Source organism: Sceloporus occidentalis, unplaced genomic scaffold, assembly GCF_023333645.1.
Source record: "Sceloporus occidentalis isolate IW3139 unplaced genomic scaffold, rSceOcc1.0.p SCAF_3, whole genome shotgun sequence".
Lineage (NCBI taxonomy): Eukaryota > Metazoa > Chordata > Lepidosauria > Squamata > Phrynosomatidae > Sceloporus > Sceloporus occidentalis.
Genome location: NW_028316983.1, coordinates 112,889,060 through 112,902,149, shown reverse-complemented (window position 1 = coordinate 112,902,149; position 13,090 = coordinate 112,889,060). Strand labels below are relative to the sequence as shown.

The 13,090-nt window shown below is 48.6% G+C and overlaps 1 protein-coding gene across 4 annotated transcripts in view; it reads right to left on the bottom strand.

Moving 5' to 3' along the window:
• TPR (translocated promoter region, nuclear basket protein) overlaps nucleotides 1-12,104 on the bottom strand; it is a 74,667-nt gene extending 62,563 nt beyond the window's left edge. For 3 of the 4 annotated variants that reach the window (XM_089515815.1, XM_089515816.1, XM_089515818.1), the window contains exons 1-3: nucleotides 11,929-12,104; nucleotides 1,031-1,135; nucleotides 624-697 (exon numbers count right to left, since the gene is read on the bottom strand). In XM_089515815.1, coding sequence (XP_089371941.1) covers nucleotides 624-697; nucleotides 1,031-1,135; nucleotides 11,929-12,079 — 330 coding nt within the window. In that variant the 5' untranslated portion in view covers nucleotides 12,080-12,104. The remainder of the gene's footprint in view (nucleotides 1-623; nucleotides 698-1,030; nucleotides 1,136-11,928) is intronic. The other variant, XM_089515817.1, reaches the window with a different exon arrangement.
• Between the last annotated feature and the right edge of the window lie 986 nt (nucleotides 12,105-13,090).

Sequence of the window (13,090 nt, the reverse complement as noted above, 5' to 3'; positions counted from 1 at the left end):
GAGTTAAGGAGTCAAAGTGTAATAAAAGCTCAATGCAACTGACTATTATACAAAGCAGAAGCAGGACTTGCTTCTATGCTTGCATTTCATTAGATGACTGTTAAACACACTCCCATATTGGTCTTCTGAAATAAACTGATAACAATGATTCAAGCTGTTAAAAAGATTTGGACTGGGTAAATGTATTTAATAAGATAGTATCACAACTCTGAGCATATGTTCTGATCACTTTGTTTGCAGATTATACCTTGTGCAGAATACAGTATGTTATAACAAATAAGACCTCAATATCAACAAAAGAAAAAGGAGAAAAAGCAGCACTTCTTAGAAAACTGAAGAATGGAGATTTTGATTTGATGTTTCAACACTTCACTGCTTACCCTTACTACAAAAGAGGCAAACTACTTCTTTCTCTATAGATAGATACCTACTCTGATTGTTATAGTAGCCAGTTCTAAAAAAAACAATCTAGCCAGAAAATTATTATAAACAATAAGGAAACCTAATCCACTCCACTCTCACTATCAACAACACTCTCATAGAGCAATATTATACTGTTTAATTTAGTGTGACACAGAACTTTGAAGGCTTCCATTCATTTCTATTATCAATACTTTCTGTACCTGTATGGATACACTGTGATCCTGAGCTGCTTCTAGTTCCTTATTTCTCTCAGTCAGCAACTTCAGCTGCTCACCTGGAAGGGGAGAGGGCATCAAAATGGTCAGCTTCATTTTTGCTTTAAAATCATATCACTTGTCAAAAATAAGAATAGCGAAGTGCTTTTGTTTTCCATCAAGAGTACAATGTTGGGATCTGACATCTACCCCACTATACCCTATTGGGTCTCAAGCACATAAAGTAAGGACAGGTAGATTTTTCAGCAGCTTCTTCCCTGCTGTAACATTTCTTGTATAGGTTTGTTTAAGTACAAGCCTTAGTGCTGTCTGGAAATGACATTTCTTCATGTACTGACTTTCATACATATTCTGTGGGCATACTGATAGGTACTTAAAATAATTATACTTACCATGCTTGTTGAGTTCCTGTTGGAGATTCTGACATTCTTGTGTCTCACTTACAAGTCTCTCCTGACTCTGAGCCAGTCGTTTTTCCACTTCAAAATATTGTTGTTCTGCAAACAACCAATAACACAACTTCAAAATCTACTCCTTCAAGGAATTATACAAATAAGCCCTTCACAAAGGCTTTGTGAAATTGTGCACATCTCATGAAAAGCACCTGTGTGAAGGACAGGTTGCTTACCTGTAACTGTATTTCTTCGAGTGGTCATCTGCGAATACATACAAATGGGTTTCACTGTGCCTGCGCAGTGCTGTTCGGAAACTTCTAGAATCACTGGGCAAAGTTTACTTTGCAACATATAGAAACTTTTTGGCGGTAACCCCGCCCACCCGTTATAAGGCCCCTGCCTTCCCGCTCTTTCCCCAGTTCCGCAATTTTTTCCGCCCAGCAGGCGATGGAAGAGCCAATAAGAGCAGGACACTGAGGGGATGGACGGGTGGGATTTGTATGTATTCGCAGATGACCACTCGAAGAAATACAGTTACAGGTAAGCAACCTGTCCTTCTTCTTCGTGGTCTCTGCGAATCATACAAATGGGTTTAGACTGACAAGCTTAGGTATGCGGCGGAGGGAGTGTCCTGAGACCAAAGCTATGGTAAACCAAAGGTACATTTATTACAACAATAAACACCTTGAACCATAAAAGGAGTCAGTCTTTTGTTCTTGCACAAACCAAACATAGCAACAACATTGCTAAACCTGAGAAGGGGAGATAAGGTCGTGCAAGACCTATCCCATTGAAATTGTGCAAAGCAACATTCAACAAAATGTAAACGCAAAGGCATTATATACACAAATGCTGAAACACAACCATCAGTAGTGCAATCAATGCAACCCTGAAACCAACACAGCCCTCCCAAAGGCTGCGTCTCGAATAGCTCTGGTGTCCAACCTATAATGTTTGATAAAAGTCAGAGGTTGGGACCAAATAGCAGCCTTGCAAACATCCTCCAAGGGAATCCCCGATAGGAATGCAGAGGATGCTGACACTGCCCTTGTGGAGTGGGACCGAACCCTGCTAGGGAGAGGTTTGCCCAGGAGTTCATAGCAGAGGTGGATGGTACCGTCCACCCATTTGGAAAACCTCTGCGCAGACACAGGCAACCCCTTTTTCGGTACCGAGTAGCATTGGAAAAGTCTCTCGGACCGACTGGATGCAGCAGTTCTGTCCAGGTAAAACGCCAGCGCTCTCCTGACATCAAGAGAGTGCAGGCTGCGCTCCGCATCCGAAGTCGGGTTGGAAGCGAGGGTCGACAACACAATGTCCTGGCACATGTGGAAAGCAGACACAACTTTAGGCAAGAAAGTAATGTCTGTCCGAAGGACCACCTTGTCCTTGTGAAACCTCAGGAAGGGCTGGTCCCTCCGCAAGGCACAGAGTTCGCCCGCACGGTGGGCAGAAGTGATGGCCACAAGAAAGGCAGTTTTCCAAGTCAGTAGTCTCAAGTCCGCCGTGGCCATCGGTCCAAAGGGCTTGGATTGGAGTGCGGACAGTACCGCCTCCAAGCTCCAAGCCGGTGCCGGTACCGACACAGGAGGATGCAAGTTGGCACATCCCTTAAGGAACCCTTTCACCAAGGGATCCCTAAAAAAGGAAGCCCTCCCCCCGAATTGGTACTTAGCACAAATGGCAGACAAATAGCACTTGATGGATGCGAGGCACAGCCCCTCATCCAAGAGCGCCATCAAAAATTCCAGCACCACTGGAGTGGACACTTGAGCAGGAGACAAGCCCTTTCGATCAAGGAAGAGGTTAAACCGTTTCCATTTCAGGGCATAGGACCGCTGAATAGAAGGTTTTCTTGCAGCCAGGATCACCGTCCTCACCGACTCCGGCAGGGCGGTTAGGGCTGTATCTTCCAGGCCACCAGCGGCAGGTTCACGATGTCCGGGTGCAAGATCTGGCCGTCCTGGATCGACAGCAGGTCGGGGCGGAAGTCGAGGCGGAGGAAGCATCTCCTGGAGAGGTGGAGAAGGGATGCGAACCACGGCTGTCTGGGCCACCACGGGGTGATCAGGATCGCATGCGAACGGTCCGCTGTCATCTTGGACACCACCCTGGTGATGAGAGGGAAGGGAGGAAAGGCGTAAAGCAGCTCTCCCGTCCAAAGGAAGGCGAACGCGTCTCCGAGGGATCCGTCCATTAGCCTTCTGGAGCAGAACTGGGGACAGTGGCTGTTCCACTCGGTCGCGAAGAGGTCGATCCGGGGGGTTCCCCACCTCTCGAACAGGTCGCTGACCGTTTCCGGATGGAGCCTCCACTCGTGGCACACCGAAGAGGATCTGCTTAGACGATCTGCCAGCTCGTTGTCCTCTCCTGGGAGGTGAATCGCCTGGAGGAGCACACGTCTCTGGATGCACCAGTCCCAGATGCGAAGAGTGATTTCGAGCAGAGTCTTGGACTTGGTGCCTCCTTGCTTGTTGATGTAATACATCACGGTAGTATTGTCCGTCCTGAGGAGGACCACTTTGCCTGTGACCGTGAGCTCGAATGCCCTCAGAGCCTTTTCGACCGCGAGCATCTCCAAAGCACTGATGTGGAGATGTTTGTCCTGGGCCGGCCACTTGTCCTTGACAACCAGGTCGAGTAAGTGGGCGCCCCAGCCTTCCAGAGAGGCATCGGTCGTCAGAGTCAATTGAGGTTGAGGCTGATGGAAGGGCATCCCGATACAGACGTTGCGATCGTCCAACCACCATCTTAGGGAGGCGGCCACCGGCCTCGGTACCGTGAGCCACTTTGACGGAGAGTCCTCCATAGGGGAGAAGACTGAGAGGAACCAGGACTGCAGAGGGTGCAGGCGAAGTCGTGCCCACGGTGTCACGAAGGTCGTTGACGCCATGTGTCCCAGAGCAACTTGGACGTCCCTGGCCCTCACCCTTCTGTGGGAAATGCAAGGCTTCAGTGATGCTACTAACGCCTGGAAGCGGTCCACGGGAAGGAAGGCGGAGCATCTTTCGGAGTCGAGGATGGCTCCGATGAACTTGGCTTGCCTGGCCGGAGTGAAGTGGGACTTCTCCTTGTTGACGACCAGACCGAGAGAGTCCAACAGATGCAAGGCGAATGAGATTGCCTCTCGGAGGTCCTGTTGTGAGTCGGCGACAAACAGCCAGTCGTCCAGATAAGGGAAGACCCTGTAGCCTTTCTGGTGGAGGTATGCTACCACCGGAGCCATGCACTTTGTAAAGACCCGTGGAGCCGTGGCAAGGCCGAAGGGAAGCACGTTGTAGTGGTATGCGGTGGAGCCGACGGCGAAGAATCTCCTGTGGGTCTCCCGAATTCCGATGTGGAAGTAGGCATCCTTCAAGTCGACCGTTGCAAACCACAGGCCCTGGTATAGGAGAGGCAAAATAGAAGCCAAGGTTACCATCCAGAACCGGCGGTATTCGAGGAAGAGGTTCAACTGTCTTAAGTCCAAAATGGGTCTGATGCCGCCGTCTGCCTTCGGTACCGTGAAGTACCTGGAGAAAAATGCCCTGGAACAGTGTTCGGGGAGTAACGGAGAGATTGCCCCTTTGAGAAGCAACGCGCGCACTTCGTCGAGAAGGGTGTCCGAGGGGGGTGGTGGTGGAAATAAAAGCTCCAGTGGGTGGGAACTCTTCGAACTCGAGGGAATAACCCCTACAGACAATGTCTAGTACCCAGGAGTCGGAAGAAATAGAGGCCCAAACGTTGGCAAAGGGCCTAAGGATGTCCAGAAAGCACAGAGGGGAGGCGAAGTGAGCGGGAAGTTTTCATGCCCTCTTCTTGCCTTGGTCGGGGTCTTGCCGGCGGTTTTTACGGTACCGGGAAGACTGATTACGGCAGCCAGAAGACGAAGAGGATTGGGACGGGTACCTCTGGCGCTGGGAGCCCTGCTGATGAAACTGGCGGTCCTGATAGGAGGACCTATGGAATTGACCTTGCTGCTGCTGCCAAGGGCGAAATCGCTTGCGGAAAGGGGATGGAACGGGGGCCGACATACCATGTTTCCTCGCCGCCGCCTTCATCCTGAACTTACGATTAAGCCTATCGTCCGTCTCGGCATGGAACAGGCCCGAGTCATCGATGGGCATGTCTTCAATGGTGGCTCTGATGCTAGAATTGAGGTCCGAGCCCCTTAGCCAGGCGTGCCTCCTCAGGGCGAGGGATGCTGCCATGGCCCTGCCCGAACACTCCACGACATTCCTGGACGCCGTGATGAGCCAGGCGCCAATGGAATGGGCCTCATCCCTGATTTCAGTCAGAGTCCGTTGCACCCCATCCGGGACGTCCGGCACGATCGGGGAGATGTCCTCCATCAGGGTTTGGACATAGGCGCCCATACATGCAGTGTAGTTGGTCGCCTTCACCGCCAACGCAGCCGCTGCATAAGCTTTTCTAGCCAAGGCATCAATCTTCTTGGCCTCCTTATCCATTGGTGACGCCGCCTGACGCTGCGTGGAGACCTGCTGGGAGCCCTCGACGATAGCCGAATTCTGGCGAGGGTGTGAGGTCAGCCATGGTGAGTTCGGAGCCGAAACCCTGTAGTGGGACTCAATCTTACGTGGCGGGCCAAGGAGTGAAGAAGGGGCATCCCAGGAGCGCTTGACCAAAGTCTCCAGAGACGGCAGGAACGGCACGGAGGGTGTCGCGTGGACTCGACCCCGCACCCTGCGCTCAACCGGGTCCTTGGCTTCCTCTTCAGGGTATGAGAGCTCGATGTCCAGAGCCCTGGACATCTTAATAACATGCTCCACAAAAGATCTGACATCATCCGTCGGGGAGGCTACCTCCGGGTGGTGAAGGAATTGAGGGGAATCCCGAGCAAGTTCCTCTTCACCCGAGGCGACATCAGAGCCGATGGGGTCCGGTTCCGAATCAGAAGAGAGCAGCTCAACAGCAGCCACAGGTCTGGTGCGTTCAGTCGGCCGGGTCACGGGCAGCAAGGAAGTGGCTGAAGACGGCCCTGGTCGGTTGGTCCGTTCCTCGGGTCGGTGTCGATCCTGGCCATGAGCACGGTCCTGCTCACGAGTGCGGTCCCGAACCGAAGTGGGCTTAGCCAAGGCGACCTCTCTCGGGACTGGCAAAAAGAACTGGTCAGTTTCCGAGTTGTAGAAGTACGTAACATCATCGAGCTCCCGAGCCGGTGAACGCAGAGCAGGTGAAGGGGACCTCGCTGGAAGGTCACAAGGGTCCTCATCATCTGAGAGGAGAAAAGGAAGCGCTGTCGAAGTCGACGGATCTTGAACCGAGGGTGACTGGACGGCGGCCACACGGTCACGATCCCTTACAGGAGAGTGGACCTCGACAGACGGTGTGGCGAGGGAAGCAACCGTCACCGGGGAGTCGGGACGAGGGTGCTTTCGATGATGGGCCTTGCGGGACCCAGTAGTCTCCTTGGGCGCAGCCAGTCTCTTGGATGGAGACCCTGACTGAGAACTTGGGTGACCACTAGATGACTTGGCCTTTTTAGCAGAAGAAGATGTTGAGGCCGGGGCCGATGATTGCCTCTTCTTGCCAGACTTAGGGCGAGCAGGTGCATCCGGGGGAAAGAAGAGGATCGGTGACTCCGAGATTCTAGCCACCTGTCCGGCTCCATCCTTCTTCCCGGAGATGGGCTCCTTCGGGCCCGAGGCATCGGGTTCGGAGGCGGCCCGTTTCGAGACGGAGTCATCCGGTTTGGAGGGCTTGGAATGGTCCGACGATCCCGACTTGGCCTTGGACTTCTTGGAGCTGGACGAATTCGCCGAAGCCGCCTTATGGGACTTCTGGTCGGAGGCCGCTCGGTGGGATGACCCCGATGCCTCGGAGGGGGCTCCCTCTTCGCGAGGTGGAGCAGAGGCGGCAGCAGAACCCAATGACCCTGATTTATGAGGGTGCTTAGTGGGTTTGGAGGTGGCACTGGGCTTAGTGGAGCCGCGGGCCACAGGGGGTGCGGCGTCAGAAACCCCCGAATCCAGCACCAGCGAAGTAGAGGGAGGTGCGCTGGCCGGGCCATCACGAGCCGGGAGAGAAGGAGCCACAGCAGAAGCCGAGGGGACGAGGCAGGGCGAGAATCCCCCTCCCGAATCTTGCCCTGGGCTATTGCGGACGTCAGCCGCGATTCCCGGTTCTTTCGGGCTTGGGAAGACATAGACTTACAGAGGCTGCAAGCCCTGGGGTCGTGGTCCCGGCCGAGACACAGCAGGCAAGAGGAATGCGGGTCTTGTACAGGAACTTTTCCTCCACAGACGTCGCATTTCTTGAACGGAGGAGACATCGTTTGTCGAAGTCGACAAGCCAAAACGAAATCCGAAATCCAAATCGAAGTACACAGTCCAAGGTCAAAAAGCACGGGGGAAGAAGAGAAGCCAAAGTCCAGAAAAACAGTCCGAGTCAAATAGAACCAGTGATCCAACAAGCTAACAAGAGCGAAGTTCCAAACAGCAACCAGCACGGCGGAAAAAAGGAACTGGGGAAAGAGCGGGAAGGCAGGGGCCTTATAACGGGTGGGCGGGGTTACCGCCAAAAAGTTTCTATATGTTGCAAAGTAAACTTTGCCCAGTGATTCTAGAAGTTTCCGAACAGCACTGCGCAGGCGCAGTGAAACCCATTTGTATGATTCGCAGAGACCACGAAAAAGAACAGGTGAAATTATTTGCTCCAATATGTTTGCAAAATGTCACAGAAACCAGGAGGACATCACTGTTTTAGAGAACCACAGCAAAAACTTGTTGGGAAAGGGTTCCAGAAGGTGCTCACTTTTGACTGTATTTCCTACAATTCTCTCTGATGAAAAGCAACTGATCAAATGTACTTCCCCAGCATTCAAACTTTATTTGTGGTGCCCCACACATGGAAGAGCTTTCTTAAAGATAGTACCACAGTGATGGAACTCCTCTGTAAGAGATTGTCCCACATACTTCTGGCACAAATTAAAATATATTTAGTTATTTTGGAGTATAAACAAATGTCTTACTGTTGTTTGCATATAGTACTTTTATGTTACTATAGCAGACGTTTGTAGCCTATGGTTTTAGATACTTATAGTTTGTGATTTTTTCACTGTATGCCTCTGTGTAGTTTGCTAGCCACTTTGAGTTCCTATGAGGAAGGAGATGCATGCTGAATACATTTGCTGAGACTTGTTACAGTCCACTATATCCATATCAGATAGAAGAAAAACACATAATATACCCACAAATCTATGAAGCCCTATAGATGGGTAGTGGGACACCGCCCCTTCCCCCTCCCCCAGATCTATGCTGGGGCAACCCCACGCAGCAGCAATGATCCGGCCTTCACAGGACGCAAGAAGAAGCTGCCCCAAACGCCTTCTTCTTGCGTCCTGAAAATGGAGTCATAGGTGCGCAGGCGCACCATTATGACGCCTTTCCATGTTGTTTCGTTTGGGCACTGTGTCGCCTCTGTAAACTGGCATATGCTAAAATGGCGCCCCGCAGGCAGTGGTAGGGCTTCAGGCATGTGGACACTCAGCCTTCACCGGGCGCAGACTGGCACAAAGTGCCAGCCTGTATAGCCCTGGAGTCTGAGGACATCAAACAGCCATCATAGCTGAAATGATTACAAGTACTGTAATAATAATAATACCGACTGTATAAAAACTCACAAGTTAGCAAAGCATGTAATAATATAATCACAAAATCTAACACACTAATAATGACAAAACCATTACCGACACATTTTTTTTGAACACATATCAGTACTGATAAAGCAATATAAATCTTTTACATTGAGAATCTGAAGCTCCAAACAATAAATACTGAGCAAGCAATAGAGCAAAATATGCATTTTTTGTTGCACTTAACCCAAGTATCTCCCCACCTCCCTTCACAAACGCTTCTTGTTTGTGAATATGTTTGCATTCTCCCGGTATTCAAACTACAGTGGAGCCTTGTTATACGCTGAGGTTTGGTTCTAAGCTCCCCCATGGATAACAAAATCTGTGGATACTCAAATCCCATTAAATATAATGACATAGCAAAATGGTGTCCCTTATAAAAAATGGAAAATCAAGGTTTGATATTTGAAATTTATACTTATTTGCACATTTTCAAATCATGGATGCTTGAATCCGTGTATAAGAAGGGCTGACTGTACTATATACTATCAAAAGAAGTGTTACTCTGGGAAAAGTCACTGTAATGTGCAGCGCTGCTGGGAATGTGTGAATGTTATTCACTTCTCCTGAAAAATTCATCTCAGTCTTCATTCCAGGTTGTTATCACCCAAACCCCACAGCTTAATCCTTTGCAGGGTGAGGGCTCTGGATAGAAGTTGAAAATACATCTCAAGCAGTGTTTTTAAAAATGTGTGTGTAGGGGGCACTTTCAAGCCAAGGCAATACTTAACTCTTGACAAAGCAACTTACTACTACTGCCTATGAACAGGGATTTGCAGGACAAGGCCACAAAAAAAGAAGAAAGCAATACCACTTTTTATTTCACATTTTCAGCCTTAAAATAATTTAGTGTTTTAAATATTCTCAGCACTACCGTCATCTCATGTCATTCATTTTACTGCAGTTTAAATTTCAGGTTTCTATTTGACCACTTTTTATGGTATAACACTTTAAAGTTTCACTAGACTGAGAAGCTTGGTTATTGAGAAGTGCAGAATTAGTCTCCCTGAGCAACGTACTAAAGCAGGCTGGTAATACCTTTTGTTTGTTGGCGTTAGCAATTTGTTGCCTTCTACTTAACTTCAGAAATATTTAATGAAACGTAACAGTGAAGTGTAAGAACCAGTGTGGCGTAGTAGTTTGCGTGTTGAACTGCAACTCTGGGTTAGATTCCTTGCTCAGCCATTGAAACCCACTGGGTCACTTTGGGAAAGTCACATGCTCTCAGCCTCAGAGGAAGGCATTGGCAAACCTCCTCTGAACAAATCTTGCTAATAAACCTCCAGGATAGCTTTGCCTTAGGGTTGCCATAAGTTGGAAACGACTTGAAGGCACACAACAACAACCACTGAAGTGTAATTTTCCACGTGTTTATCTGTGATGTAGGCCAGGCTTAGACAGAACATACAGCACGATCTAACTACTTCTTTGTAAAATACCATCTGTTTAACCACAACATGCTTTTCTTCTAAACTACGTAACAGCTGTATTTCCATCATGTTCATTACAATCCTGAACTTTTCTGAAGATGCTATAATCACACTTTTTTTAAAAAACAAAAGCAATGCATGATGTATTTAATTTTTTTTCTAAAAAGCCATGTATTCTGTTAATTGATGAGACACTTTTAGCTATGTCACCTGACATCTGTATTTCAAAAACTCCATAGGTGAATTCATTACAGAGTGGAAACTCTCTTCTGAGGACTGGACAGTCAACAGAAAGAAACTCCAATTTCAGTTTCAAAAATCTGTCTTTTTAAAAACGTAATTCAGAGAACTCTGAGTGGCTAAAATCAGCACATGAACTGGAATGGAAATGCTTCTAGTAGCTCCATGTTCTAACATCAACTGTTCAACCCCAAGGGCTCTGAACCTATTGCTTTAACACCTACATTGGGGCGTCCTTTGCACAGTTACAAGCAGGTGCTTCTGTGCAATTAGGAACTCTGTGCCAATTGATTTCTGAATTGGATGGTAGGCTTTGCATGGACCAGTGTAAACAACACAACCTACTCAAGGCAGGGCTTTGTATGATGCATGTAAATGTCTGGGCAGACCTACTGGCTACAGGAAGGAAAGTGACAGGGCTACTTGTCCTTGTTTATGTGGTGAGCCACCTTCAGTCCCATGCCAAGAGAAACACCTGAATAGCTTTGTATTCACCTGAATAGGGTTATGGACTCTAGTTTTATCATATCGTCTCTGAATAGTGCAGTGGGTCTGTGAGATACTAAGTGAATCTTTGAGCGCCTACAATGTTGTTGTTGTTGTGTGCCTTCAAGTCAGTTCTGACTTATGGCAACTCTAAGACCAACCTATCATGGGGTTTTCTTGGCAAGGTTTGTTCAGAGGGGGTTTGCCATTGCCTTCCTCTGAGGCTGAGAGGGCGTGACTTGCCACACTGGGTAAACCTCCAGTGGGTTTACATGGCCGAGATGAGATTCGAACCCTGGTCTCCAGAGTCGTAGGCCAATACTCAAGCCATTGTGTATCTCTTCCTGCAGAAGCAAGGCTCAAGTTCAGTGGCGCTTCCTCCTGGATTTACAGACTTAAGAGTAACAAATTCTAAAGTCTGTTTTAGTTTTTTAAAAATAGACTCTGGGCATCATCCTAACAACAAATATGTGTTTTGTTGCTGTTCGTGTGTGTCTTCAAGTAATTTCGGATGTATGGTGACCCTAAGGCAAACTTAACACAGGGTTTTCTGGACACAATAAAAAGGGGGGGGTTGCTTTTGCCATCCTCTGAGGCTGAGAGAGAGTGACTTCAGTGGGTTTCCACGGCTGACACCAGCAAATAAAGCATCTGGCAACGAAGGCAGTAAGGCTAGCGCTGCTGAAATTCAAGAGAGAAATAACAAACAAGAATGCTTTGATAGCAATACGTAAACAAGCAAGGAGGTTTACGTTCCTGGAAGCTGATGGCAGAAGCAACCAAGATATTGTCTTGGACAGGCAAGAATTTGAAGTCAAGGCAAGCCATGTATTCAGAAGGAACACTAAACTCAACGAACTCCAACTCCCAGCATTCCATAGCCTTGGGTCAAAGACTTAAAGCGGTGTCAAACTGGGTTATTTCTCCCGTGTGGATGCTCAAAACGCCATAATGGAACCATAATGCTAGAGTTGCTGCTGCTCCTTCCTTTGGTGAAGGAGCATACATCGTCATCATCGTCATCATCATCATCGTTACTACTGCTGCTCCACGCTGCCTCTGTGCTGCGATCAGCCCATCTTATCTGCCTCCTTGCCCCGACTCACCGCTGTCCACCTTGTAGCGCTCGTGGCGGCTGCGGAGGGCGTCGATCTCGCTCTGCTGGTCGGCCAGGAACCGCTCCAGCTTCCCTTGCACGGCCTTGGGCAGCTTGGCCAACTCGGCCCGCTCCAGGAGCTGCTGCAGCACCGCCGCCATCTTGGGATGCCTACGGCGGGCGAAATGGAAAAAAAGGACTCAGCGGCGCATGCGCAAAGCGACTCTGCCGGATCGCCGCCTCCTCCTCCTCGGACGTAGAGATAGGAAAATATAGACAGACGCGCGTTCAACTGGATGCTCGCTTGCGGGTAAAAAGAACCCCAAATCTACTTGAAAGCCTCCTCCTCCTCCTCCTCCTCGGACGTAGAGATAGGAATATAGACAGACGCGCATTTGACTGGATGCTCACTTGCGGGTACAAACACCCCCAATGACATAGAGAGGCAGTATGAGAAGGTGGCCCTCTTTTGGCCCTGTAGCAAAGTACAATAACAGACAACAATAGACAAAAAAAAGTGATTGTGGGCCAACCAAAATGCACAAAATACACACTGCAAGCTCTAGAAAGTGTAGATAGACGTGCGTTCAACTGGATGCTCGCTTGAGGGTTAAAAAAACCACCCCAAATCCACTTGAATGCCATAGAGACATGGCTCAATGCTGGAGGATTCTGGGAACTGTAGTTTTGTGAGACATTTAGCCTTCTCTGTGTGGTGCCGCAATAAACCACAATTCCCAGGATTCCCTAGTACTGAGCCAGGGCAGTTAAAGTGGTGTCAAACTGGATTGTTTCTGAAGTGTGAATGCATCCTCATTGAACTTTCTTTTTTGTACTTTCATCAAAGTCACTAAGGTCTAATTCCCGACAAAAGTAATGATTTGAGAACATATTATAAATTTATCTAATTTACTGGAAATATTGTTTCCTAAGCTATCTTTGATCTGTCTGTTGATGTGTGATGTATGGTGTAACTTGTGATATTAAAGATGAAATGAATAATGCATTGGATTTTTTAAAAAGTAACGATTTATTCACAGCCTTGAATAAAGTACTGCGCTTCAAAGGCCCTCTCAGAGCCAGTCTTCCTAGCGCCACCGGAAGCACGGAGAGGAGGCACTTCCGGTAATGAATTAAGTAATGTGTCCCCTGCTGAGAGAATGGCTGGGTGT